This window comes from Dromaius novaehollandiae, chromosome W, assembly GCF_036370855.1.
Source record: "Dromaius novaehollandiae isolate bDroNov1 chromosome W, bDroNov1.hap1, whole genome shotgun sequence".
Lineage (NCBI taxonomy): Eukaryota > Metazoa > Chordata > Aves > Casuariiformes > Dromaiidae > Dromaius > Dromaius novaehollandiae.
The window spans coordinates 40,423,197-40,451,057 of NC_088130.1; the positions used below are offsets into that span (position 1 = coordinate 40,423,197).

General features: G+C 40.3%; 1 protein-coding gene across 9 annotated transcripts in view; it reads left to right on the forward strand.

The window, feature by feature from the left end:
• LOC112983665 (hyaluronan and proteoglycan link protein 1) overlaps positions 1 to 27,861 on the forward strand; it is a 69,168-nt gene that overhangs the window by 8,581 nt on the left and 32,726 nt on the right. For 5 of the 9 annotated variants that reach the window (XM_026100928.2, XM_026100926.2, XM_026100927.2 and 2 more), the window contains 2 exons: positions 7,052 to 7,103; positions 24,543 to 24,668. In XM_026100928.2, the coding sequence (XP_025956713.1) occupies position 7,103; positions 24,543 to 24,668 (127 nt within the window). In that variant the 5' untranslated portion in view covers positions 7,052 to 7,102. Of the gene's footprint in view, positions 1 to 7,051; positions 7,104 to 10,014; positions 10,347 to 23,646; positions 23,925 to 24,542; positions 24,669 to 27,861 lie in introns of those variants that run through there. The other 4 variants (XM_026100930.2, XM_026100933.2, XM_026100932.2 and 1 more) reach the window with 3 other exon arrangements.

The following is a 27,861-nucleotide window of genomic DNA, read 5'->3' on the forward strand; positions in this document are numbered from 1 at the left end:
CGAGAACAATTCTTAGTTCCTGGCTGTAGTAATTCAAATATGTGATCTTTGCAGATACGCTTGAGGCCAGTGTGACTTCAGATCTCATCTGGGTAGATGTGCCTTGAGAATTACTTATTTTTAATCATTTACTGCAAATCTGAGGCAAAAGAAGCATCCTCACCTATGCTTGCCACTACATTGAGTGATTCATTTTAGGTATCAGGCTGACAGAAACTTTAGATTTACTGTATTTCAAGATGGATCGAAAGTAGCAAAAATGTACAGAAAATTCAGAGACAATGTCACTCGAATAGAACATTGTCAAGGAATAATGGTAGCCTATCAGAAAATTAAAGCTACAGCTTTTATGAAAAACACTGTAAATGTCAAGGGAAAGCATAAGCATTTATTTCCAAAGACGTAGATCCTTTCAAATCATGTTGTGAGGGTGACTTATTTCTGGTACATCTGATGATTGATGCAGATTCTGTTATTTTATCTGAGGGATGTTTGTTCAGGAATGCACCATTACTCAATAACTACAATTTATTTCGACTTCAGCCTTCTCCTGACATTATACTGGGGAAATGTGACTTTCTTGATAGCTGATAACGGGTTTGAGCAAATCTGTACTTATTTTTGTGACTTGCAATGTGCGAAATAGTCATCTCAGAAAATATCCCTCCTTCTGCAGACAGCGATATTCATTGATTCATTCTTGTTATTTTATTTTATTACTCCAGAAACTGCCATGGAACTGTGATTTACAGGTTTTATGCAATTTTTTATATTAGTGCCAACTGCCCAATTTATATTGAGTTTCTCACATAAAAGTTAAACAAAACCTTTCAGATGTGGTATAATAATGCAGCCCACATGTCAGAGGCCAAGAGCTTACCCTTACAAAATTATCTAGAGAGGGAGACGGGGGTCTCCAATGTGGATGCAAACCATCTTGGAGTTCCTTTGATGCCAAACAGTCAATTTAGCATATTTCTTATATCAGACCTGGCTACACACTAAACGATGACCCAAAGTCGTTACAGATCTAGGATCATCAATAAATTTTGGCTCTTTGTGTTCCCCTAAACCAGCAACACTCAGACAAATGCCACCTATGGCCATGCTTTTGGGGAGTCACAGCCCCCATTGTGTCTATCTACTTCTGGGAAATTTATAGTTTTTCTTCATAATCCAGAGAAGAAACAGAAGCAAGAGTATGCCTCTTTTACATTTAAGGGTTTGCAAGTTCAGCTACTGTGCAATGTGCAAACAAATATGAACGAAAAGATAATTTAAAGACTCTGTTAAACAGTCAAAAGCTACAGCTTGTTCTTCCTCAAATTTTTGAGGAGGCATGTTGTCTTCTCAGGAAAAGGCCACTGTTTTGCAGATGTGAAAACAATGACAAAAAGCAATTCCGGTTCTGTATAGATATGTAAGCTCTTCCTAGACTTCAGTAAGACCAATGTAGCTAAGAGGAAATTTATATGGGTTTACCTTAAAAAGAACTTTGTTCATATTTTTCCATCATGGAAGGCATAATGACGAACTCTTGTAACTCTCATAACATTTTGTGGGTTTGTTTTACTAGGTCATCAGCTTGGGATTCTTAATATTAGATGAGAATCTTAACTTCCATCAAGAAAAGTCTCTTTGGCCTTTGTGCTTGCAATGGAAAGCTTGAATATGAACTGCAGAAGTAAATTACAAGGTTCTTGTTAGTTTTTTTAAATCTAATTTGTGTGCTAACTGCATGAGTTGATCTGACAATTCTTGATATGACTGGGCTCAGCAAGACTGAAAGGGGCATCCTCTTCTCAGGGGGGCCAGTGACAATGCAAGAGACAAAGGGCATGGACTGAACTGCATGAAATTCCATCTGAACATAAGAAAAACTTTTTTACTGTGTGGGTGATAGAGGTTGTGGAGTCTCCATTTTCAAGATATTTAAAACCCAAGTGGATGCAGTCCTGGGAAACCTGCTGTAGTTGACCCTGTTAGAGTTGGGGGTTGGTCTAGATGATCTCCGGAGGTCCCTTCCAGCCTCAATTGTTCTGTGATCCTATGATTTACATTTCCACAGTCAAAGTCGTATTTGTTCACGTAGCATGTAGACTCATGGTACTGATGAGAAAAGAGTCACTAATTTTAGCTAAAGTGTGCCACAGATTCTTTCTTGGCTGTTTGGATATACAAGAGCACAAGAATAAAGAGGGGCAAGATATTACAAAATGATGGCAAACCTCCAGTCTAGCAACATTTTCAGATGCCATTCAAGGAAAGAAGAAGGGGAAAAATAAAGGAAAAGAAAGAGTAAAAAAATTAAAATTGCCATATTGTTTTTCCTTGAACAAAGACAGAGTCGTATGAGGAGGAAGTGCCCCCGTTCTGTGCATGGTAACTATCACCTTCAAATGTTGAACAATCCCAATGTCTGTGGTCAGTTAGATCTTTTCAACAAAGAAGGACAACATATAGGAAGCATGAAGCTCATTTACATGACATTTGCCAATTGACTCCTCAATTTCCCATCCTGCAGCCCTTAATTGCGCTTGGCTTTGACCTTTAATGTAATCTTCCAGCGCTAAATGAATCTGCATCTCTAGATTGAGTAAGGAAGCTATGGGTAGGTATTTCATGATTGATTTAGTGCCAGAAGGGCCTTCTGAAGTGTTATCTTTAATCTCAAAATGACTTCAAATATATTCCATGTAGTATATTGCTTGGTCAGTGAGGAATGAGTCAACAGATTTGTCTACGATTCTGACCTTTGCTTATTCCCTTCTGAAATAAAATCACATTAGAGGATAGCCAAAGGCTTACATGCATGAAACAGATAAATTTGGGATAAATTAGTACTTGCTGTATCCTTCTAATATAGCTAATCATTTTATTTCTGCAGGAATTTTAGTACGATTACTAGTCAGGCAACCTGATTGAAATTCTGAAGACCAACACCGTGCTGCTTGTATCACTCTGCCACCAAGACTGAGAATTTCTCAGTGCACAATGGAGTGTCAGCAACAGACTTTTGAGAATCATTTTTGCCATGTTAACGTCTTGCTGTTTAAAAGGGAGAATTGTAGTTGCTACACTAGCAGACAGAATATGACACAATATTAATTTGAGACAACATTCAGGCATCTGAGAATGGATATTAATTGCTATATTTTAATTATTTATTACTTGCACCAGGGAAGAAGGATTACTGAGTAGTTAAGACATTTTATTGTTATTTTACTGTTGCTTGAGAAACATGGTTTCAGTTCCCTTTTCAGGCATAAGTTCTTGTATGACCTTGAATAAGCCAGGAGCTTCTTAATGCCTCACTTCTCCATCTATAAACTTGGGGTGATAGAACTTCCCCTCTTCACAAGGATGTACCTGTGAAGATACAGATATTCACATAAGTAGCCTGATAAGTTCATCTAGTTGTGGCTGTGCAATCAGTTCAGTCAAGCAAGGCATATTGCTACCTCAAGGGCAATGCCATAATATGTTTCTTCCTGTGACAATGGTCTAAGACTGGCCATCTCCAATGGCTTTGGGAGGGATTACAATGAAGGGATTCCAGAGTACCTGCATGGAAGGCGCATGTACATCATGGCTCACTGCTCAGCTGGTGTCCCATAGTTGTCTTCTTACCAAACTCACACTTCCACAGGGGTTTATGAGCCTACATGCAACACTGAATTATAGTAAGCTAGTCACTGAGCCCAAAATAGCAAGTTCTCTGGAAGCTGGAATAGTTCTTAGTACTCATATTACTTAGGGGTTTTATCATCTACAGTGTATCAGATAGCCATTATTACAATAAAGAAGAGATACCTGCATATTAAAGGCTAAAAGAGGCAAGGAGACGAAAATGGGAGCTCAGGTACAGATAAGAATTTAGATAGGTGCATCTTGAGAGTAGCGGGAATTACACAGTTAAAAAAAAAAAAAGTCACATTCTGCCCCAGAAACTTTTCAATTGCTTCTAGACAAAACACAACAAACTACAGAGAGAAGATGGGGGAAAAAAAGAAAACAAATTCACACAGCTAGTGTGAGTGATCAAAGTGAAAATTAAAAAAATATATATATAGTAATAAAAATAAGGTACTGTCTAGTATGGAGAATTGTGCACCTATTTCAATGCATGGGAACCCCATTATTCACCTTCTTTAAGAAGGTTTTTTTCTGTCTATTTTGCATTTTCTTTGTAAAGATAAAAATGTCTGCACAAGCTAGAAGGCAGTGAAGAATCAGGTCAAAGTGCTTTGAGCAATGAGATTATTGTTCCATGTAAAAAAGACAAAAAAGGCAATTCTGACTCATACTTTGTTGAAAATAGTCATGTAACTTTCCATTGTTTACTTTTCCAAAGGTTAACACAGCAGCCTGAAAAATGTTAAATAATTACAGTAAAGATTGCATATGCTAATGTCTTCTGGCTCATTGACTCAGAGGCCAATAATACCCTTTTTTATTTTCTGACTTCATCCTCCCTTTAAAATATACATAGATTCTGAAATGATTAATTCATAAATTCATAGACTTAATGGGAATACTTCTAGCTATTTCTTACCACATATTCAAAGCAGGTAAAATTATTTCTTTTGCTGGCCACCAAGATCATCTGTCATGTCAATATATCTTGTGTTCAGTCCCAGCACCTTGGGTTAGATAGATTGCTACTGTTGTAGTGATTTTATTCCTCCATGTGCTGAAGGAGGGACTTGGGAATTGGAGTAGCAGTATTCAGGAAGGCATTAGAAAAGCTGGCTAATATAAGTTTGAGAAAGCTTGGGAAACTGAACTTTCCTGTCTACTGGTGCATTGCCATCTGGTTAGCCCTGCCACCCTGTAGGCAACAAGAGGCCACAAACCACGAGCTGAGCTGTAGCCTTGGGCATGACTGTGCCATCAGCTGTCTCTCAAGCAGGCTCCCTTCACAACGCCACTTTGGCAGACAGTGCCCCAGGTCTGACCCATCAATACGTGTACAGAGCCTTGCGTCCTCTTGGCTAGTGCATCAGTCCTTGCTCTGCAGATTTCCTGATGGTATTTCTGTGGGTATGGACTTCATAAAGATGTCACAAAGTCAAGTTCACTTGTGGTTCTTGACTTCTTAATCCTGAGGGTGACAATGACCTCTGTCATTCAGAGGAGAAGGGGTTGGGCCTTCCCTTGGACAGGCCTCCTCTGCCACAGGGCAAGGCGAGGAGGCAGGTAGGGCTGTAGCAAAGCAAGAGGAAAGAGGCATGGAGAGCTATCCTCCAGCTGCAGGATGAACAGGAGCAGTAGGCAGAGCCACAGCTGTGCAGTGGCAGCTGCTTTCTCGCTCCACTAACATCAGCTGCACCACTCGCCCTCCAAAGCAGTGCCAGCATTAGTCTTTTCTTTGTGTTCTGGCATAAGTAAACACAGTATGACCAGGCCAAGTCCAACAGGCCTAGCAACTGCCTGTTTGCTTGAGCCACCCTGGTTCCTATACATATCAAACAGGCTCGTGTCTTTATACCCTGCACTACAGATGCATCTCACATGGACCAGAATTATGCCTCATCTTCTCCTGTCTTCCTCTACTCCAGCCCAGTCAGTGCAGCATGTCATGTGTGTACTTATTTCATAAGGAGCATAGGGCCAGGAAAGACCTTGCACACCATTAAGTGTGCTCACAAGACATTTCATTTGAAATTAAAACCATTTTGTATACAACATGCTCACATTTTGAGCTGAGTGTTTGTTGTGTCACAAGACAGGTCTTTTCTGCAGAAGATAACATCTGGGACTTGAGAGTTTCAGGAAAGGAGTCAGGGACTTGGGCAAACAGTAGCAAAAGATGTTTTAGGGAGTGTCCTATCCCCACTGCTTGTAGGTGTGACATGCACCATTGAGGGTGCATGAGGGTGGAAGTGGAGCATGGAGGCACCACAGGTTTAATCCCTGGTCTCTCAGCAGCCTTTGCAACCTCAGCATGTGTGTATGTACCCACCAAACTACTTGTAGTGATCAACTCAGGAGAACTAGCTAAGTACTTCTGCCCATGAAAACATTAATCATGTTGTATTGAAATTATAAATGTTACTCTTCTTACATTATACTTTTACAGCTTTGAGACAAATAACAGCTGTGGGCCCCTCTGGGAGCTGCTGTTCTAGGCAGAATACTGCAGAGCCAGGGAGGAACCACCGCACTGTTCACCATCAGCTGATGTGCTGAAGGTTATTTTCACAACCATGAAAACTGTATCTAGTTCTTATGGATCACTTTCTATCCCCAGGTCTTAAATCATGTTACAAAGATGGGAAGAAGCATTGGATCATTTGATAAAGTAGCGAGGAAGTTAAAATGATTTTTTTATTATTATTTTTAAAATAAAGTCTTACATTCAGGAACACAGTTATTTAGCAGTTTTGAATAAGAGGGGAATCATATGGCTTCCTTTTGGCTGTACACCTCCATTTTGTAGTGAATTCCAAACATATCAATATATACTGATAGTGACAAACTCGGATATAATATCTATGCAATGACTGCATCCTGCATACCAGCGCCAAGCTATTGTACACAGTCACCATGAGATCCCATGTAACAGAGCAGTAAGGACTGCATTGCCAGAAGACAGCTTCAGGTCAGGATCTTGCCTCAGCTAGTTGAACATTTTTACTGAATTTATAGCATATCACTGTTATGACTCTTGTGAAGTTAATAAAATTTGCTTCAGCGATCAAGAAGTATGGTCAGTGTTGTTTAACCATTCTCATGAGGTGCTTTGCTGCATGCTAAAAAACAAGCAATATTTGCCTCCAACAATACTCAGTAGCCTGTTTTGCCAGCCACGAAAAGAAGTAAGATAGCTCTTCTTTTTTTCTGGTGGCCAGCAAAATTGGAGCCATGCCCACACAGATTTCATTGCCTTGTTCTTGATTCCTGCCAAATATTGTAAAGCAGCCTTCTCAAAACCTTGGTACAAGTTAGAAAGGTTAAGCTTAGTATTTTCTAGGTATTTTTTTTTTTCCAGGTAGTTCTTAAAGAGATGATTTTGGTAGTTGGATTTTATTCTCTATTTTCTTTCCAGGTAAACACAAGAAAAGAAAACTCTGAAACAAGAGGTGAACAAGCAGGTGGAAGTAAGTTGGAAAACAATCAAGAACTTTCATTAGGAAAAAGAAAATGTTCTGAGGAAAGGTGAAAGAAATTATTTCAGATAAATTCACAATTGACTGACAGTCCTTCCTTAATAGCCATAAAAGTTGAAAATGAGCATAGAGAAGTTGGATATTAAATTAAAGGATACTGGACCATATTCCACACTGTCCTTTTGGGATTTAGTGCTAGTAGTGCCCTGATACAACAAGGATCTACACTATTACTCACTGAACAGAAAGTGCGAGTCCTCTCACTACAGACAAATCTTTTATTTCCTGTCAAAAGAACATGATTTAAAGAAGGTTCTTATGAAATTTTATTAAAAGGTAAAGATATAGTAAATAAATGATAGAAGAGATGAAGAGCTGTAAAGCAAGAAATCAACTAAACCCCGAATTTTGTTTCTGAATTCAGAGCACATAATAAAAGTCTATGTTGTAGCCAAGGTGCTATTTATAGATTGTACATTCAGCGTTTACACTAGAAATGAGTTTATAATGGAAAGTATGTTGGGTTATGAGCATGCCAGTATCTTTTTTCCAACAAAATCTAATTTAAGACATTTAAACAGAGGTGTTTGCAGCAGAGGACTTGTGTTGAAGGCTTCCCCCTCAGCCCCTTATGAGCCATTTAAAATCCCTCATAAAATATGTGTGCCAGTCCTTTTATAGTAAAAATGAAGGGAATTTCTCTGCTCTTAAATAGCATCTGGTTTTACAGCCTTTGATGTCCCAGTTGTGAAATAGAGGTCACCTACAAACTTACATAGTGCACAGCCACAGCACATTCTCAGTTCTTTTTCTTGCTTTAATTTTCTCTTTTCACTCCAGCCCTGCTCCCAAGAGATGTAATCCATCGCAGCCACCTTCTGCGTTATGCAGGAAGGGCTGCTGTTCCCTGATCGTGGGGCTGGGTGGCAGACTTCAGTGAGTCTCCACTCCAGTTTGCCCACTTGCTTGGACAGGGAAATACCAACCCCATGAAACCTGCAGTCTTTCCTGCAGTCATATTTTTCCCTTACAGCCAAAGTCTAGACTACAACCTGCTTTACTTACTGTAGCATTTATGCATGTGGAGTTGCATTACAGCTGAGGGGGAGCTGTGTTCCCTTGGGTGACCAGTGGTAAGCCCACCTCCAAGTGCAGTGCTAATAAAGTGCGCAGCCAGACAGCATGCCTCTCTGCTCCCCCAGCTCCCCACCCACATTTTCTTGGAGAAGATGTGCTGGGAAAAAAATTGTTTCATTTCTGCAATTACTCTGCTCTTCCCACAGAAGAGAAAGTGTTGCATTTCTTAAATGACTTTTCCCTGCAGCACAACATTGACTCCCTGAGAGTAAAATGCTTCTGGTAGCTAATGGCAGGAATTGTTTCACCTTGATGCAAGCAAGGATTAAAGCTAAATGCCACAAGTTAGTCTATAAAAAAACATTCTTGTTCTAAATTTATATAAAACAAACCTATGCCTATACCTCAAAAGATGTGGGTCACCTCAGGCGAATTTCAGACAAAACTAGCAGGGTTCAAAGGCATTGCTATGATGTAGAGTAACCTCTTAGCAGCATGGTGGAGAAGCAAAATTGTTCTTCTTTAAATGCAGGCTTTGTATGTATGCTTTCGTGTCTATGTCAGATTTAATCAGAGCAATGACCTGATTTCTTAGAAATAGATTTCTACTGTCTACAGCATTTCCAGTGAGACTAGTTTATTAAAAAGCTCATTTCTTATATTTATGCTTTTCATATAATTTCATTTTGAGGTTTGCTGAAGTACTTTTTAAGTAGCATCCATTCTTCAAATGGACCAAGAGACAAGGCTATTTTATGAGATTATTATTGTGTGTCAGCCAATTAACCCAGGTCTTTTGATCTTCTGCCAATTTCAGTGACATTTTCTTTAATATTATTTTGCTATAATACTAGCTATGGTCCCTAAAATGATAAAGTTTTCTCCCCTTGGATGTGTAAGCCCTATGAGAATGTCAAAATAGCAGTTGCATATGAATAACCCCCTTTAGAAACAAAGTAATCAATACACAAGAATGAAGGGGGATGGGGGGAGATTTGACTCTGGGATCTGCTCAGGTCCCTCACCTGAGTGTCAAATCCCAGTGGACAGCAGGTTAATGCGGGTCTGGACTCACTTTCTCCCTGGGATCCCAAGTAACTGCAGAGATAATCAGTCTTGCAGAGCAGAAAGAATCTGTCTTGTTGCTGCTAGAGTAAAAAGGAGAGAGAGAAATTATTTTATTGCAGGTTCTGTATTAGGTTATTTCTCCCCTTGCCTCTTCTAGACCTCTCTCGATAAGTCTTGCCTGTTGATTCAGCTTACCAGCTTTCGTTGGTGCAGTCATGCCAGCCATAAGCATACTTATTTTATCAAAATGGGTTCAATGGCCAAAATCTGAATGGTTGTGTACACATACAGGAATATCTATGTGTGTATATATACACACACAGTGTGTACACTGTGCACATAGTTTCTTACGGGGACCTAAGATGGGATCCACTTTTTTCCCCACACTGGGACTCAGGCAGAGCATCGGGCCTTGCGCTCGGGTGGGAGCCCTCCCGCTGCCACCACCGCGGCCCCGCGCCAGGTGCTGCCCTGCAGGCCAGCAGACCCTCGCTCTCTGCAGGGAGGCCTCGGGGACGGCGGGAGAGGACTCGGTGTCTGCAGCTGCTCCAGAGGTCACTCGTGCACTGTGGCATGTATCGTTGGTGCAGCTGCTCACGCAAAAGAAACCTCTGCTTTGAAATTAGTTTATTTTTCTCGCTAAACTACTATAAATTATGCTCTCAGAGGGGTGGGGGTTTTGGGGTTTTTTTGGTTTTTTTTTTTTTGTCTCTTATAACTATGCTTGCATTGGGACTGAACTTTCAGCATTGCTCTACCTATCTAGCTAAATCAACAGACCTTTCCTAGTGCAGATTAAACTTAATTAGGGATTAGCACAGCTCCCCAGTGTCTTGTTTGGCAGCCCTCAGGCTGGGAGGTGGAGCTCTGCTAGGGCTGGCTTATGGAGGTCTTCACCGGGATAGGTTTGGGTGTTTGGGGTTTTATTTCTCTCTGCCGGTTAGTTCTTCAAAAACTCTTCCCTGGAAAAACAGCCTTGAGAATGGCATTTACCCTGTGAACCTTGACATTTGGATGTAAGTGAATCTTTGCAACTGGCCTCTGAGAACGAAATGAAACAGAGCTGACCCTGCACGGCCGAAGCTATTGGTAAGTGAGAGACCGTGTAACAGTGTCCCATGCCCTGGCTGCTCTGCAGCTTATGTAGCTTGGGAAATTTCTACAAGTTGCTGAGGTGGAAGTTGGGTTAAGCTGAAGCCAGTATCTCAGTTTGTTTATCTTGTAATGTATTTTCCTAGTTGAAAATCACCATGCCAATTTGTAAAAGCAGTAAGGAAATAGGAAACCTTGCTGATGTTTGGCACAGATCTATCCAGGGCTGATAAATGCTTAAGACAGGCAGTGTTGCATGTGATGTGGAGAAAAATTAGTTATTCTGTAGGAGAGACAATGGAGCATCTGAGAAGGAGGGAGCACAAATACAGACTTTCTAGGGCCAGCTTTTGTAGCTCCTCCATTTTTCTCCTCTTCCCCGCAGGGCAGCGGAGGCTAATGGCCACAACACCCTATTAACACACCAGCATGAGAAACAGGGCTTTGCCCAGTAGCAGCCCTTAGGGCCAGGGAGTGCATCTACTCAAGCACTCTTCTAGAGGAGCTCTTTCAACTGGTAATACATTAGTTCCATTGCTTTTCAGCTCTTCACCCCAGGCTACAGTTTTAACACCCCTATTTGCACTGAATGATGCTTACTTTGGAGATTTTGCTCTTGTCCTTGGAGGCAGTTATGTCCCTGAGTCTGTGGGACAGGTACTCAGTCCCAAAACGCCAGGGAAGCTTTGGTAGCTGGAGGAGGAGTGTAAGAAGGGCTGTAATGAGTCAAGGCAAAAGTCAGTCTTGCCCAGGAATCCCCATCCAGTGATCACCTGTAGCAGTTGCTTATGGAAAGAGTATATATATTCCCCCCCAAAAAAGCAAGAATAGTGCAGACCTGGCTCACCCCTGCAGCATCATAAAGTTACAGCCGAGGTCTCTGTAAGCACTCTCTCTCTGTGGTACGGCGCTGTTCCTGGGATTCCCACCATCCTTCACACCGGACAAACCTGCTCGCCTAAGTGCAGCTTCTCTTCAGATGTGGGGACGTGGATTGAGTAACACTGATTGGAGGGGGTTCAAAGCCTTGCTAAGTGCTATTTGATAATGGGAAAGTGTGCCTGTGAAGTTGAAACAGCTTGCATAATCCTGCAGACATTAAAGCACAAATAGAAGCCTTGCTTTTATTCTGGGTGAGTGTAGAAATGCTGAGCCCAATAATTAACTTCGCTGAGCAGCATACAGTTGCAAAAAGTAGAAGTCCTATCTGTTTGCCATTTATTTAAACTGGATATCCTGCTTAGGTATCTGCAAAACCCCATTCTTTCTCAGCCTGCCAGTATTGCAGCTATTCTTAATACTGCGTAAGCAAAGACATTGCCTTGTCTGGCACAATCCAGATCAATATATCTTCTTTGTTAACTGGGTTTTCCAATTCAGAGATTGTCAAGGAACCTCTTGTGTTGATTTTTTCCCCCTGTAATCTATGCAGGTTTAATTTATCTCAAGAACTGACCAAAAGTCAAAAGACATTGCCAGCATCCAAAATAAATGTCAGAACAGTTCAACAAACAATGCCATTGATTTTTTTTTTTAATATCTTCTGTCTGCTCTTGTATATCAACAAATTAAAGTATGTCCTTAGACTTTTGTTCTCAAAATCTCTATCTTTGCATGTACTAATCTCAACTCAGTGCTGTCTGTGGCTTTCACATGCTCTTTTTCTTCATGTAAGCTTACGTGGTTACTTAATTTTGTAATGGAGAATGTACTTGTTTCCTGGATAAAAGTGTTTCAGTCACATCTTTTTAACTCTGAATAAATCTGAAACTAGCACATGCTGTAACTTCATTCTTGTACTAGATGTACTGAACTGCATACTCAGCATGCCATTTTGCTTAAGCAAATTAGAGAAGTTTATTTACTAAGATATGCTCTGCATTATGATTTTATCAGGGAGTTGCAAATTATTCAGATAATTGTAAGATTATATCTCACATTTTTCTGAAATTTTACCCAAACGATTATACTATTTCTTCATGAAAATGCTTAAACAGGATGATTTGTTGCGAGGGGCCACCTCTACTTGTTTTCCAATTACGTCCTTGATTTATGACTATGTGTTGAAATTCTCTTTATTTTCTCAACTTAACATCCTGTGTCATTGTTCTGAGTGGTCCAGAGCAGAAATGGAGCTGTCATTTTCCTTTATTTTAACACCAGCCTACATCTCAAAAGTATCACAGCTACAAGACATGATGGAAAGGTTGCATTGCTCTACCATACATCTGGACTTTAAGAAATGTCTTCTTCATATTTTGTGTATAATCATTGCAGCAGCCACTGCTAAACCTTCCATATGGCTGAGCACTGCAAAAGCCTGACCATTAAGCCAGCCGCATGTGTCTCCATTTCATTTGCAGATATTTAATGATCTGTATCAGGGACAATAGCATTGCTACATAAAGTACAGAATCTACACTGGAAAATTACAAGTCAGATACAAATTCAGAATATGAAAAATCATTTTGGGAAATCTTTCATAAGAAGTCCCAGTGATAAGAAACATGCTTTGCTATCAGTGACGAGTATTACTGAGAGCATGTTTTGAAATAGAATATGGACCAATAGAAAACCCCACGTAAGCATGTCAGATCATATCTTTAGTAGCAGTAGCCAAAAGAGTTTGAACCTGCAATAAAAGGAAAGAAAAAAAATGCTTGAAATAGAAATCGATTAACCTGCTTTAATCAAGGGCTTTGCTTAAAATGAGGAATACAAGAACAAACAACTAAAAGGTACCCCTGTGTCATGAGACTTGTCCTCTTCTATCCTAGTCCCCTTTCGGCCCAGGCAATTTTCATAGAGCATGCAAGTCTCACTTTAAAACTAGCTACATTTCTTGCTGCCTCCCCACCCCAATCCTGAGGAAGACTGTGCCAGTTCTTTATAGCTTAATATCATTTACATTCTAGATTATATTTATTTATGGCCCCACTTGTTCTGTTCCTAAATTTTAGCTGAAATGGTCTTTTTCTTCTCTAGCATTTACCCTGTGATATATTTATAGAGAGCAATTTTATCTGTGCTCAGCTGTGTTTTCCCAGGCTAACCAAGACAAGCACTTTTAGTAGCTCTTCATAAGATGGGGTTTCCTTTCCTCTGGTTACCCTGACAAACCCTTGTCTGCACGTGTCCCATGTTAAGTTCCTGGGGCCGGGAAGGCACGTAGCGTGTCTGAAGGCTTTGCCAATGCTTTGGAGTTGCAGGAGGCATTGTCAGGGCCATGGGGATACAAAGAAATAATCCCAGCTCTGCTTGATCACCAAACCCATCGGTTTCTATGCCAGCACTCCTGGAGGCCATCTCACTAACCACCCAGTTAATCCAGTACCACACATGGCGTCCCCTCCATGTGGACAATGCCTTTCACCCAGTACCAGCCACAGACTAAATTCATATATAGCCACAAGTTGTATCAGCTCTTTAATTAAAATACTCCATTTAAATAAATCTAGTCCCAGGGCTGCTTCTTCAACTCATCTGGTAACTCCCTGTAGCAAAACTCCTGTTTTCATCGCAACTAGAATATCATCTGCCCTTTTTAAAAGTCCTTGCCTTCTTATACTAGTCTCTGCCTCCTCTATCCTAAATAATAATTTCCCAGGTTGGATCACAGTCAAAGTTTTATTGCTTTTCGGGAAACCAAGTAAAGGAATTGTATCAATTTCTTATGAAAACACAGAATTATCCTGGTATGCCCTGCCTGTGGCAAAGCTTTTCTCCTGCACTGGCACTACATGAACCACTCACTCGTCGCAGAGAACGAGTCCAGGTTCCCTGAAGTATTTCTATAAGACCTGCAGTTCACAACCTTAGTTTTCAAATGGTTGTCTTTTCCTCTTGTTTCCAGTAAGTTATTTTTCTATTTTTTTCTAGTGTTGCTGTTAACTTAATTGGTTCAAAATGCAGAACTGCAATTACTATTTGACTATACCCACAATTGGTAGATATAGAATCCGAATATAGTCTTAGTCTTATTTTTGGCATCTTTCTCACATCTGACTGACAAAGGATGTCTGTGCAAGTCTCTGTTATCATATCTGTAAACCAGCAAAGAATATTTTTTTTATAAATAATTGAATGCCATGCACTTTTATCTTACTCAATACAAAAAAAACCCCCTGCTTTCAGACCTTAATGTGAATTCATGGTATTCCCACTGATGTTTATTGTGTTCTAAGCAAAAAAAAAAAAAAAAAAAAAAAAAAGGAATGCAGAATACTGAGGTAACATCATTAAGCAATGAGGTTTGGAAGTGTTATGTTTATTTAGAAAAATTGTCTTAGAAAAATCCACAATCTTAGAAATGTTCATTATTTGTTTCCAGTAGATTTTAACTGACAAGAAGTTAACTAAACAATCCTATGACTCATGTTTTTCCAGTGTTTCTCAGTCTTAATATATTGTGATGAAAATATAGTTAAGAAAAGCAGGGAGAAGCTTGATAACTTGTAAGTAAACATCTGCATATATGTATGCAAGTGTACGTACAATCACCTCTCGTATGGCAGCACATGAAAGCACGTAGTGTTTGTAATTGGCAAGGAAGAGGTCCCCTTTTCTGCTAGAAACTGATGTTTCTTTCATTGCAGTAATGCGTGAGCTCCTTCTAATGAGGAGTATATTTACCTCAGCAACACTCGCTGAACGGCAGAAAATACTGTTGCACTGTGCCGCAGCTAGTGAGCAAGCAGTGACAAAGTGACCTCTCCCCACCACCTCCGAGCTCCCCGAGGTCCCACAGTAAGGCCAGAGAGGGCAGAGCTGAACCCGTGTCCCAAAGTCTGAACTAATGCCCTAACCTCTAGACCTTCCTCCTCTTTGAATAACTGATCTCAGTGCATTTTCCCATTGATTGCTGATTAATTCAATTTACAAAAATGTTGAAAGAAGTGTGCTTTTACAAGTGAGCCACATATGGCTTTGATCTGGCTGCACCAAGAGCTAATTCCTTGTGACTGAATATCCAAAAGAAACTTATGTATCATTGCAGTAAGAAGCAGCTGTTTCATGAAAACACTGCTGTGGTAAAATTAAATTGTTTACCATCTTAAAAGCAGTGATTCAGAGGAGACTTGCTTTAGCAACATGCAGCAGTAGTTTAAAAAATATGTAGGGTCTTTTATTACTGTTACTATTTCTTGAAGAAACAGGGTTGCTTATTAAAGCAATTCTCAATGACATTGAGAGTGCAGACAGGGCAACTGTTGGACCACAGAGAAGAGGGAAGACAGGATTTAGCGTTCACGGTTGGCTGGACAAGAAGGCCCATTTTATGCTCTGCACCAGGATCCATGCCAAAACCGGCAGGCTGCTAGTAATTCCTCAGAAGGGGCTGGAGCTTGGCTCCACACCCAGCAAGCGTGGCAGTGCATTTTTTCCCTCACATGGTGGCATTTTTCAAAGATGTGCAGGCACTGGTTTTTTTGTTTTGTTTGTTTGTTTGAGGTATAGCCAGCTTAGATGGGGACAAGGAATGAGAACTTCATCAAATTAATCCTGGGACAGTCAGGACAGAAATTTTGTAGCTCCCTTAGCTAAAACACTCAGGATCTGGCCTGTTTGCATATTTCTAGTGCACAGACCATTTCATGACTTTCCCATTCTGTTAACTTTTGCGATATTTCCTATGCAAAGAGTGTAAGCCTAAGTAAGTTTTAAGATGTGATCAGCTCATTTGGCTTGAACGATTTGTCAAAAACTTTGAAAGAATCCAGAAAGTTTCTATCTATCTGGAACAACACAAAACTTTTCTTGAATTCATTCATTTGATTTGGGTTTGGAGATTGTTATGTTTTCAGTGTGGAAAATCAGTCTTCCCAGGTAGTTCACTCTTATACTTCATGGAAACTAAGCAAGACTTAGCTCTTGTAAATCTTTTAGGCCTGCTTCAAAGCATCGGGAGTTTTGAAGTAGTTGAGAGGACAGGAGGACTCTTGAGGGGTCTGTACTCTGAAAACACTTTCTACTGGCTTGATCTCTATAGAGGGCATTGGTTTTAGGACAGATGAGCTTCCATTCACCACACAAAGATAGGAAATGAGACCAATGGTTCAGAAAAAAATGTTTCCTGTCATCCTGGGTCATGCATCTGGCAAAGTTTAGCTGTCAGGCAGGTAGTACTGCTTCTTTGAAGCTCGATAACCTGAAGGTGACCAGTGGGAACCAATGGTCTCAGAGACCCCCTACTCAAATGTCCTGATCCAAAACTAAATAAAATCCTTTGCCTTTTTGCTATGCACAAGAAATCTTTCATTCTGTGCTACCAAAAAAAAAAAAAAAAAAAAAAAAAAAATCTGCCGAATCACTTAGAAATGGCCCATGGATTGTACTAAACATTCACTTTTAAGCATGAAATCTAGAACATCATGTTTAGATAAAGTAATATAAATTCTAAAAGACAACAATTATAGTAATTATTAACAGTATAATAATATTATAAACAAGTAAAAAGAATGGTTTGTAAGAACCTGTATAATGGTATGCCATGTATAGGATTTTTAATGATCCAGAGAGGATAGGCATCTAGCTTTCATCAACATTTGGGTGAAGGGCCCTCTAGAAACTTACGTCATTATGCATTTGTGTCATTAAGTGAAAAAATCTAAGCATGCAAGAGAGAACTGGCAGTGACCTGTAATTGTATTATGAGGGAGTGGCTGTGTATCTAATGTTAGGACACAGGGAATCCAAGACAGACTGAACCTGTTCATCTGGACTTGGAAGCCACCTGGTTACTGATAGGGCAGAGGAAGCAGGAAGAAAATCTGCATGGAGAGAAGGACAGAAAAGCTTCCTTGGGAAAAAGAGGGGAAGCAGTAATAGGGCAGAGGCTGGAGATGCTGAAAAGAATCTGGAAGAAATTCCCAAAGCAAATAGCCTGGCAAAAGTTGCCCAGGTGCCTGGGAAATACAGCTGCAGCAAAGGCTGCACCTTGAGGAAGAGGTGGAGGTAATAGAAAGAGGGCTGGGGAAAGCAGTGAGAGACTGAGGAAAAATAATTTCATAAACATGACTAAGAATCAAGAAAAATGAGGGAAGAGAGAGCAAGTTTCCATACTGACCTCCAATGAAAGTGATTACTCAAGGCTGGAAGAGGCTTCTGGGTGTCACAGCAAGAAGATGGCAGAATAAAAGCATGACCTAGCTGGAGAGCCAGCTCTTGAGCTGGATCGCAGAAATTCTTGGAAAACCACTGAGATGTGGAGATTGCAATAGCAACTGTCACTAAGGGAAGGGACTGCAAACTAGCAAATCCACTTTACATAGTAAAATACAGCACTCCCTTTCTACGGCATCATGCTTTGTGTTATCAAAGAACACGTAAAGAACTTGATCCTAGTATACGCCAGATGATGATGCTTTACTTAAGCAAAAATGTCCAGATTCCTGATCTAAAGGCATATGTATATAGTCTCATTTAAAGAATAAGAAAGAAACCTACTCAAAGCACTGAGTGACCAGTATTCTATCCACAATAGGGTTTAACTGCAGCACATTTTTCTTATCCATGTTTGCACTAAGCCTACAGTACCAGATTTTCTAACTTCTAGTCATAAAGCCAGACCACATGACCTTGGCTATACTCTATGAATAATGACCAAAGCATTGGTATCATTGTTGCCCTGTGTGCCTGGAATAAATTTCATTTCTAACACAAAGCAGACACTTCAGAGATCTTGAAGATATTTTCTTTCTCCCTGCAAGCATTTTATCAGCATGCTTCCCAGGGAATTAATAGACTCAAGGGGATTCCAGATGTCTTTGAATGGTCATGCTGTTTTTCCACTGAACTATTCTGCCTATGGTTGGCCCACTACCATGACAACCTGCTATCCAGACATTGACCATCTGGCACTTTACATGGCCCCAAGACTTACATGGTCCTCGCAATTTTCCAGATAACCTCAACTGATGAAGTAGCATGGGAGGAGGTGTTCAAAAACTTGGTCTAATTGCTCGAAAACATTCTAATTGAGTATATGACCATTCCCATCCCTACGCCATCAGTTATTCTTTCCCTTTGCCATGGCATCAGCAAAATTTCCTTTGAGAGAACACTTTAATGTGGGGAGCAGTCTGCTGAATCTGTCTAAACCTTAATCAGCCTGGGTTTTTTGTTTTTGTTTTTGATTTTGATTTTTTTTTCACCTGGAATAACTTTTCTTCTCAGCAAAATAAGTGAAAAGTAGAATCTAGACTAGATGGTGTGAGGGCATATCAGAGCAGGAAGTGCATTTTCTGATTTTTTTCCAGTTGAGGTCTGAAGTCTGTAGCTGGAACTGAGTGTTGTACCATTATCTTTGCAGGATAGAAAGAGCTTTGAAAGTGACTGTGAATACTTACCCTTTCAAGAAGCTAGGTGCCCTTCAAGGGAAAAGCATACTTTCATATTGCCTAATTTAGATGCCCACTTTTGGCACCAAAACATCTAAAATGAGTGTGTCGGTGCTACCAGGATGAGTCAGAATACTTTTACTCCCCGTACAGTCAATAGAGAGATGAGCAGTTGCTTCCTAAGTGTTGCTTGCACGTGCTGAGTGGGAAGCTGTCTCGAGCCAGCCATAAGAAATGCTAATCACAAGCAGGACACTGAATCTCCTCTTGTAAGGAGTCCAGATGTGAATAGTCCACAGATTTTGGGGGCTTTTCAACCCTAAATTATTCAGACTGATTTTATCATCTGTTTTAGATAACATTAATTACTGCTCTTACTTGCTGGTCTTCACAGTTAAAAACAGGGAAAAGCACAACAGAATCCTTTATAAAGAAGTCACATGTGTCTGCCCCAGGAGTTCAGTTTTCTCTCAGTCCTTCTGCACTGGTACCTTTCTTCTGCAGGTATCTCCTTTTAGCTTCCTCTTCTCCTAAACCTTCTTTGCATCATGAAATTACACATGTGAAAAGATGGTGTAGTATATTGTTGCAATATCCTTTTCTTTGGGTTTTTTTATGGATATATGGGTGTTTGTGGGGGAGTCTCAGTCTCAAGATCTAAAACAGGGACAGAGCGTACCCTCAGCAAGTTGGCTGATGATACAAAACCGGGAGGTGTAGCTGATATACCAGAGGGCTGTGCTGCCATTCAGAGGGACCTCAACAGGCTGGAGAGATGGGCAGAGGGGAACCTCATGAAGTTCAACAAAGAGAAGTGCAGAGTCCTGCACCTAGGAAGAATAACCCCATGCACCTGTACAGGCTGGGGGCTGACCTGCTGGAAAGCAGCTCTGCGGAGAAGGACCTGGGAGTCCTGGTGAACAAGCTGACCATGAGCCAGCAACGTGCCCTTGTGGCCAACGCGGCCAGTAGTGTCCTGAGTTGCATTAGGAAGAGCATTGCCAGCAGGTCAAGGGAGGTGATCCTCCCCCACTACTCAGCCCTGGTGAGGCTGCATCTGGAGTACTGTGTCCAGTTCCGGACTTCCCAATACAAGAGAGACATGGAGCTACTGGAGGGAGTCCAGCAAAGGGCTGCTCAGATGATGAAGGGACGGCAGGATCTCTCCTTTCAGGAAAGGCTGAGAGAGCTAGGACTCTCTAGCCTGGAGAAGAGAAGGCTGAGGGGCGCGGGGCAGATCTTATCAATGTGTATAAGTATCTGAAGGGATGATGTAAAGAGGATGGGGCCAGACTCTTTTCAGTGGTGCCCAGCAACAGGACAAGAGGCAGTGGGCAAAAGCGGAAACACGGGACGTTCTATCTGAACATAAGGAAAAATTTCTTTACTGTGAGGGTAACAGAGCACTGGAACAGGTTGCCCAGAGAGGTTGTGGAGTCTCCTTCCCTGGAGATATTCAAAAGCTGTCTGGACAGGATCCTGGGCAATGTGCTCTAGGTGATCCTGTTTGAGCAGGGGGGGGTTGGACTAGATGATCTCCAGAGAACCCTTCCAACCTCAACCATTCTGTGATTCTGTGAACAGGATGGATATTTCCACAAAAGCAGCCAGTTCTCTGTGTGAGTTAGTCACGAGCTTATGGCCCATTCGAGCACCGTCTTATCAGAGTGACAGCGGCAGCAGCTGGATCATACAAGATGATGATTGCATCACCATAAGCTCTTGAGCATTGTGAGCTCAGGTTTCCATAGCTCTTGCATCTATGGGAAGCAAGCATCCGATGCAGGATATCACCATTCTTAAGATAAAAATTAACTCCTGTAAACATAGGCCTTCCCTAGACTTTTAACCACTGTCAGAGAGAAAATGTTGAGCTAGATGGTCTTTCGACCTCACACAGTGTGGCTGCTCTTGTGCTCTGTAGCTAGAAGGTAGCCATAGTAATAAATAATAAGTGTTGCTGCAGTAAAAACAAAGATTGATATGTAACCTCATTTGCATTTTTCAGTACTCTGAATTCTTCAGAAAATTGTATCTTACATATGTAGTTGAATTTACTGAAGGCATTTTGTTAATTCTCTGAATATTGTATTAAAATACAAATAGTATTTTATAGTCTTTTAGATGCAATTTGAAATTCTGATATTAATCATCATTTGTTATACACGAAATTTACTTCTAGCAAATCTAAGAATGAACAGTTCTAGAGAAATTCAAAGCTTAATGCATAGTCCCTATGATCACTTCCCTGAGCCTTAAGATCTCTCTTTAAAAATTAATATTTGGCTTCTTTGTATCCCTGTCTAGGGAGGCAGCAGATTGTATAAACTGCAGTAATTGAAACCAGTGCAGATTTCTTGAGTATGACTAACCATTACCATTTTTTTCCTGAAAATTCATTGACTCCCAGCCAAAATTTTATTAATTTTAATATGAAAACATCCACACCTATCATTTTCTCCCTTGAGGTCTTCCTAGGCTGCTGCAGAAATGGAGTCTGACTTCTTTTTCTTTGGCTAGAGTAGAGGATGTAAATTCCTCTGGCTAATTGATTTTTGGATAACCTACAAAATAGCAAGGGTCAGATTCTTGGCCTTGTAAAGTTGCTTTACATTGGCTCTGGCTTTACGCCCCAGCTCCCATCCTGGGGAATTCCTGGAGGAGACTGGTACAAGGTCAGAATAGACGTGACTTTGGAGAGCCTCATTTTCTCCACCGCCACTGAAGATGGCAAAGAAATGGAGCAGCCTTAAGGCTGCTCAGACTTGAATGGAGGGTTGAATTATCCCCGAACAGCACACTTTTGCCCAGCTAAAACTTCACTCTCAGTTGATCAACCACAAATATAAAAGGCTTGATGAATTAAGCATGGGTATCTGATGGATAAATTTTGTATGAGGCGAGCTGGGAGTTTGCTCCCCATTAAATAGCTTTGAAATTCTTGCTAGTTTTGTGCAATATCTGAGGCATTTCAAAGACAAAAAAAACAACAAAAAAAAATTAGTGGTGGAGATGAGCTTTACTGGACCCAAAGAAACCACAGCCGGGCACACACACACTAACTGTGTGTGTGTGTGTGCTCCTGCACACACAGTGAACACCAGGCTGTCCTTTCCACCCTTAACAACTGAGGAAAACCAAATAGCCCAGCCACAGTCACCTTGTCTATTACCAAAGCTAAAGCATCGCCATTTCTGCTATTTCCCTCCAAAAACCCTGTCAATCTACAGATCAAACTCTAAGGTTGATTTTGTACCATATTTGTGGCATGCGACATAGTAATTTGTTCAGCTGCATCCAGGAGGTTGGGAAAGGAAGGGAGGACGGAAGAAAGAACGTATTTCCTGAGTCCCACATCAGTCAGTAATTTGTCTGCCTCTTACCTTACTTGTATGATGCTTTCACTCCAACACAGAGTAACAGTTGCCTGTATGTGCAAGTCAACTGAAATATCTCAAAAAGTGTGTACTGCTCCTTCAGTTCAACAGGCTAATTTTGAAATTGCGTGTTCTGATGATCATTGCCCCAGGGAAGCTCTGGATAAGTGGAGGGCTTTTCCTCATTACACAAAGGTGACCTTGATAAGGAAAAGTGGGCAGATGCAGAGATCTCCATCTGTGCAACCAGAAAATAAATCTTTCTCATTCCATGGTGGATTCCCAGACCCTGCACACACAGTTTAGGGAAGCAGGAGATTCTGTCCCCAAAAAGGGCAGTACTACCTGTTAGCTGGTTTTGGGGATGGTTCTCACTAACACCACCAAAAAGAGCAGGCTTACAGGAGGAGGGTATAGTCAAAATGTTAATAAGCAGCTAAGGCACCCTCGGAGCAGGCATTATAGCCCCTGCTGGCCTTCTTCCTTCCCAGCTTGTGTCAATTTGGCACAGCCTGGTTCACTGCAGAACAGCAGCACCTTTATGGTGCTCAGGGCCTTTTGGAGCCAGTGTGGGCTCAAAGATGGAGACTGGAATGAAAACAGAAGGATCTTCATGTAAACATCGCACGATCTGCTTCAAAATCGAAACTGCTCTGTGAATCAAGCTATTTTTAAATGGATAACACTCTCCCTCACCAAAAAAAAAAAAAAATCAAAATCAGTTTTTAGTCCTTAGCCAAAGGAAAGAAAGAGAGAAAGAGAGAAAGAGAGAAAGAGAGAAAGAGAGAAAGAGAGAAAGAAAAACTGGAGCATTTTTCAGTCTTAGACAAAATGTATCAGCTGCCTAGTGTGGGATGTGCATCCCAACACATGGGCACTCTGCTCTGTCTCCAGCCAGTGGGCTGGCAGTCCAGCAAGGAAAGAGGAACACCTTGCTGCACTTGCATGCCCCTTCCAGTCCCTGCAGACTCAGGCTGATGTGCTCCAGGAGGAGCCACATCTGTCCTTGTTCTGTGAAATGGAGGTCATCAGGCTGCCAAGCTTTTCAGGAAAGAGGGAGTGGCTGGAGAGCCTTGGGTTACTGAGTGTGGACCACCTGGAAAATAGCATGCAGCCATCACTTATCCTACCTCTAGATACTCCACAATAAGGGATGCTGAATTGACTTCGGACTCTCACCCAAGCTCTTTTGAAGAAATGGAAGGGCAGGCAAGTAACTTGCATGTTCTGCTACGAAAAAAAAGGCATTAGCATTTGTGCCTTGTAGCCCATAATAGAGGCGGGTTCACATTACAATATTTGGATCTTGATTTGAAACAAGCAGAGGTCTGAGTCTTTGTAGGGATAGAGGTTGTTTGCAAAGCTCAGATCCAGAAGCAGGTTCTGACCAAGAGTACTCTGCAATTTTGATAGCTCTAGCTCTGTTAGAGGCAAAAGAGGAGTATAAACTTCTCTGTGCATTAGAAAGAAACCACACTAACAATTCTGACACTATCTGAAGACTGGGGGAAAAAATCACTCTCTTGAAAGGCAAAGTTGGGAAATAACAGCCATTTATAAAAATGATTGCTATAAAACACACATCAGACTTCAAGTGCTTGTATTTTATGCCTTCTTGTCTATTTCAGGTCTACATTTGCCTAATTACTACTCAGAGGCTGGCAGAGATTTTCCCTGCAGCGCTCAGCTCTGCTGACTGCAGAGACCCTACCTGGCACGCTAAGTTAGTGCGTCAGCATTCTAGGTAGAAATGAATGAAAAATCAATCAGGGCAACTGCAGTGGTAGCATATACAACTCTAACCTACTTTGTGCATGGTTTCCAACATTTCACTGTATACTTAGGCATCCTTTAAAATGGTAAGTGGATCTGAAATAAAATAGACCTTTCTAATCAGCCTGAGAAATGTTTTGTCATCTTTACTGCTTAGATCAAGCAAACTTACCACCCTGACTGCTAAGTTAACTTGCAGTCTTTATTAAAATGTCAAAACGTATGCAAAGATTGTTTTAATCCTAGAAATCTATCATCAGAAGATTGCATCATACAGTAAATATAGACATAGTGATAGCTTTAGCTCATTTTAACTGTATTAACAGACCAGATTTACAGTACCTTTGGAAAAGCAAAAGTACACTAGAACAGTTTTTTGAAGCACCAGTATTGCTTACACATATGTGTGTCTTGCAAGCAGTTTGGTTTGTGCATATTTGTGTGTGTGCTTTTATTCTTTCATGTTGTATTTCTGCATAGACAGAGTTAAATATTGATTCCCAGTTTCATTTAATGAAAGTCTATGATAAAAAGGTCCAGTCTTCATGTCTAAAAAATTACTAGCTATTGTAACTTTTCCAGCTGAGTGGGTTAAATACCTTGTAGATCCATTACAAGATCGCTAGCTGTAACACTTTGTGCAGTGCAACATTGCAAAGGTTTCCAAAATTTCACAAGCCTCTTTGTATCTGATGCCTTCACAGTGAAGAAGATTCTTTTGACTGTAAAGATGAGGAGTCTACTTTTTCTGGTGCTGATTTCTATCTGCTGGGCTGAACCTCACCCTAACAACTCAAGTCTGGAGCATGAAGGAATTATTCACATTCAAGGTAAGGAAATACAGCTATATCCATGAGAAAATACCAGTATCTTCAGACTGCTGAGAGAGACAAAATTATGTGCTTAATGATCCTTAAGTTTTATTCTGCTGCACTATTTTTTAATACTATTGCTGGTGACTGAACCCTTTGTTTTCTGGTTCTGTTGCATTATTATTATCTCTAAGAAATGTAAAAACATGAAAGTTATGTTGTCTAACAGCACTTAGGCACAACCTTGCAGAGATTAGTGAGTAAAGGACAGCTTGTCTTAAGATAAAGAAAAAAGCATGCATCCTAAAGTAACAATCAACTGCAATGGATTGAAATACCTTTAGTTTTTTGTGGAATATATTTGTTTTAAGAAGACAGTCATATATAAATCTTCATATCATAGAAAAAAATGCTGATTATTATTGAACTCCAGTACATCTAAGATCTGTTTAAACTGGGCAATTTAAACATGAGGGAAAAAAAAAGTAGCTTACCCCAAAAGAAATGTATCTGTCCTCATACCTTTATTCACACTAAGGATAATACTGCCCTTTTGCATAATCCTGTTTGGTTCGTCTGAGTCCTACAGCTTATAGCTGTAGCAGGGTTGGAGTCTGCAGTACAATGCAGCTGTTTTCTCAGTCTCAGCCTCAGTCGTTGAGGGTCATTCTGTATAAGAAAAAACAGAGGATTTATGCAGTAAGGAGAGGCAGAACTAACAGAGATTTTCCTGCCTTCAGTTATATGTTTACTGAGGCTGGTTAAAATTAATACTGCAAAATTAAGCAGCACACCATTATTTTTCCCTCTTTCTGTCTGTCTTTAAAGTTTGATTCCTTTCTCTCAACAGCTGGCAAACTGTGTTGTTTGAGCTTCCTTATAATTGTGAATTATAGAGTCAAGGCAGGATACTAAGACAGCCCAAGCACTTAACCGTCCCAGGAAAGTCACAGAAGTTAAAGGTGCTCTGCACCTGTTTAAACAGACACTCAGATTTTCAAGGTCAAATAAAGAATACGAGGTAGCTGGTTTCATTCTAAGGAAACTCACAGTATGAAGGTCAAACAAATGTGTATATCAAAATGAAGACATGTCACTTCTGTGAAATGATGAAAGTTCATTCCCCAGAGTAAATTTCAAAGCTGACACCTGCATCTAATGAATGTATAGTTTGTCTTTTCTCAGTATAAGGCTGTTTCTTAACTCTGAATTTTGTTTATCTTTTGGAAGAGGAATTTAGTGCATATAATTAAATCAAATCAAAATTAATTTTTTTTAATCTGTATATCTTAAACTTGCCTAATCAGCAGTTTCTTTTCAAGTTATACAGTTCACTTATCATTAGTCTTTCAGTGTATGTACAGTGCAGTCTGTAAGTGACTGTACTGCTAGATAGTTCAAAACTGATAAAAGTTGCAAGATGGGTCATTCCTTCTATCCATAACACCTCAACTCTGAACCTCAAGAGTTTATTCCTTGAAGGAAAGCTGGATAGTGCTTAAAATTGATCTCTACCATGAGTTTTGAAGATCAGCTGATTCAGGCTCTGAAATACACAGACCACAAATCAAAAAGAATAAAATGGTTCAGACCTTGCTATCTTTATTATTAATTTTGTACATTCCTCTTCACACTGTGGATTCATATCAGGCTTGAGATTGCATTCTGCCCAGTGAGGCATAAACACGTAAACAAGGGCTACACCTGAAAAAGAGCTGGAAATCAGGGGAGTCTGTGGAACATGTGTGTTATAGATCCATACAAAAAGTATTTTACATTATATTAAGGAAGGTAGCAACCCCCCCCCCCCCCAATGTGCTGTAAGCTTGGGAATATTTTGGAATGACAAAAGGTGCAGAGAACGCTAGTGTATTCAACTACAGAGAATTGAAAGGGATCTCCTGGGGCAATGAATTCAGCTGTCTTCTGTCCCCTTTCACACATCACGTAATCTCCCATAGAATGACTTTCCTTTTTATACAAGCTGGATTTCAAATCTTATTACTGAAAGGTAGTTCTAGCCCCTATTCTTCTGACTTAAGAAACACTTCTAATTCTACATATATATTTATGGCCATTTTATGGCTTTGTGCTTGTCCTAATATTATTCCTTGGCTTCAAACAACTCTTTTGCTTCTTAGATGTTTACTTTAAAACAGTAATGAGACAACTTTGTATCTCCTCACAGCTATCATTTCAAATTCTTCTCTAACAGTACAACCTCCAGTTGCCTCATGATTTAGTAGTTCATCCATACACTTGTTCTTGTTTGAATTGGTACTTCTTGAACATGATCAGCCAGAATTGAGTCGAGATAAGATCTTAGGCTGACATTAATAGTTCTGCTTTTCAGCTAGCAATACTTTGCTTATTAGACCTTGGATTCAGATCTGCCCTCTCCCTGGCCACTCTGCAGTGCCGATCAATAATCTACTGTGACAGACAACATTCAGTTGTCATTCTCCTTCACTCTCACTTGCAATTAAAAAGTACAAGATTTAGAGCAGAATTCTTCATACTAGATCTTGCTTCTGTGTTGGATGATAGCACACTTTTTACTCTACTTCTGTCTCCAGATATTCTAAATATATATTCTCCCCATATCAATGATGCTTAATGACATGCAAAAATTTAATCATTCAGTATTCCCATTTATGTTTTAAGGTTAAGTTAATGGAAATATCAAAGAATGTCAGTCTCAACACTGATACTGGAGAAAGTCTGCTGGCCTTTCTCTAGGTCAATCACTTATGTTTCAGGCCAAGCAATTGCGGTCTCCCCTGTATCTAGTCCTTACCACTTAACCAAACACCTATGTTCTCCATCCTATCTAATTTCCCATGTTTCCAATATCAGTTGCTTCCCTGAGCTCCAAGAAGATCAGTACCTCACATTTCCCTGTCCTTATTATCCATTTTTTCATATAGTTGCTATCAATTAATCTGACACACTTTTGTAAGCATCTACGGCATTCATCCCACTTTCTAGTGACCTACTCTATCTAATTATTTCTCTCCTTCAGTAATTTTTCTTCAAAAGTTGTTCTGAATCTTCATTGCTGTTGAGGTCAGACTAATCAGTTTGTTAATGGCTAAATTACTTTTCTTACATATATATATATATAATTTTACTTTTGTCAAGAAATTTATGGTACCATTCTCAATGTGACAGATCAGCTAATATCTCTCCTGTCAGGTTTGCTGGACTAAGT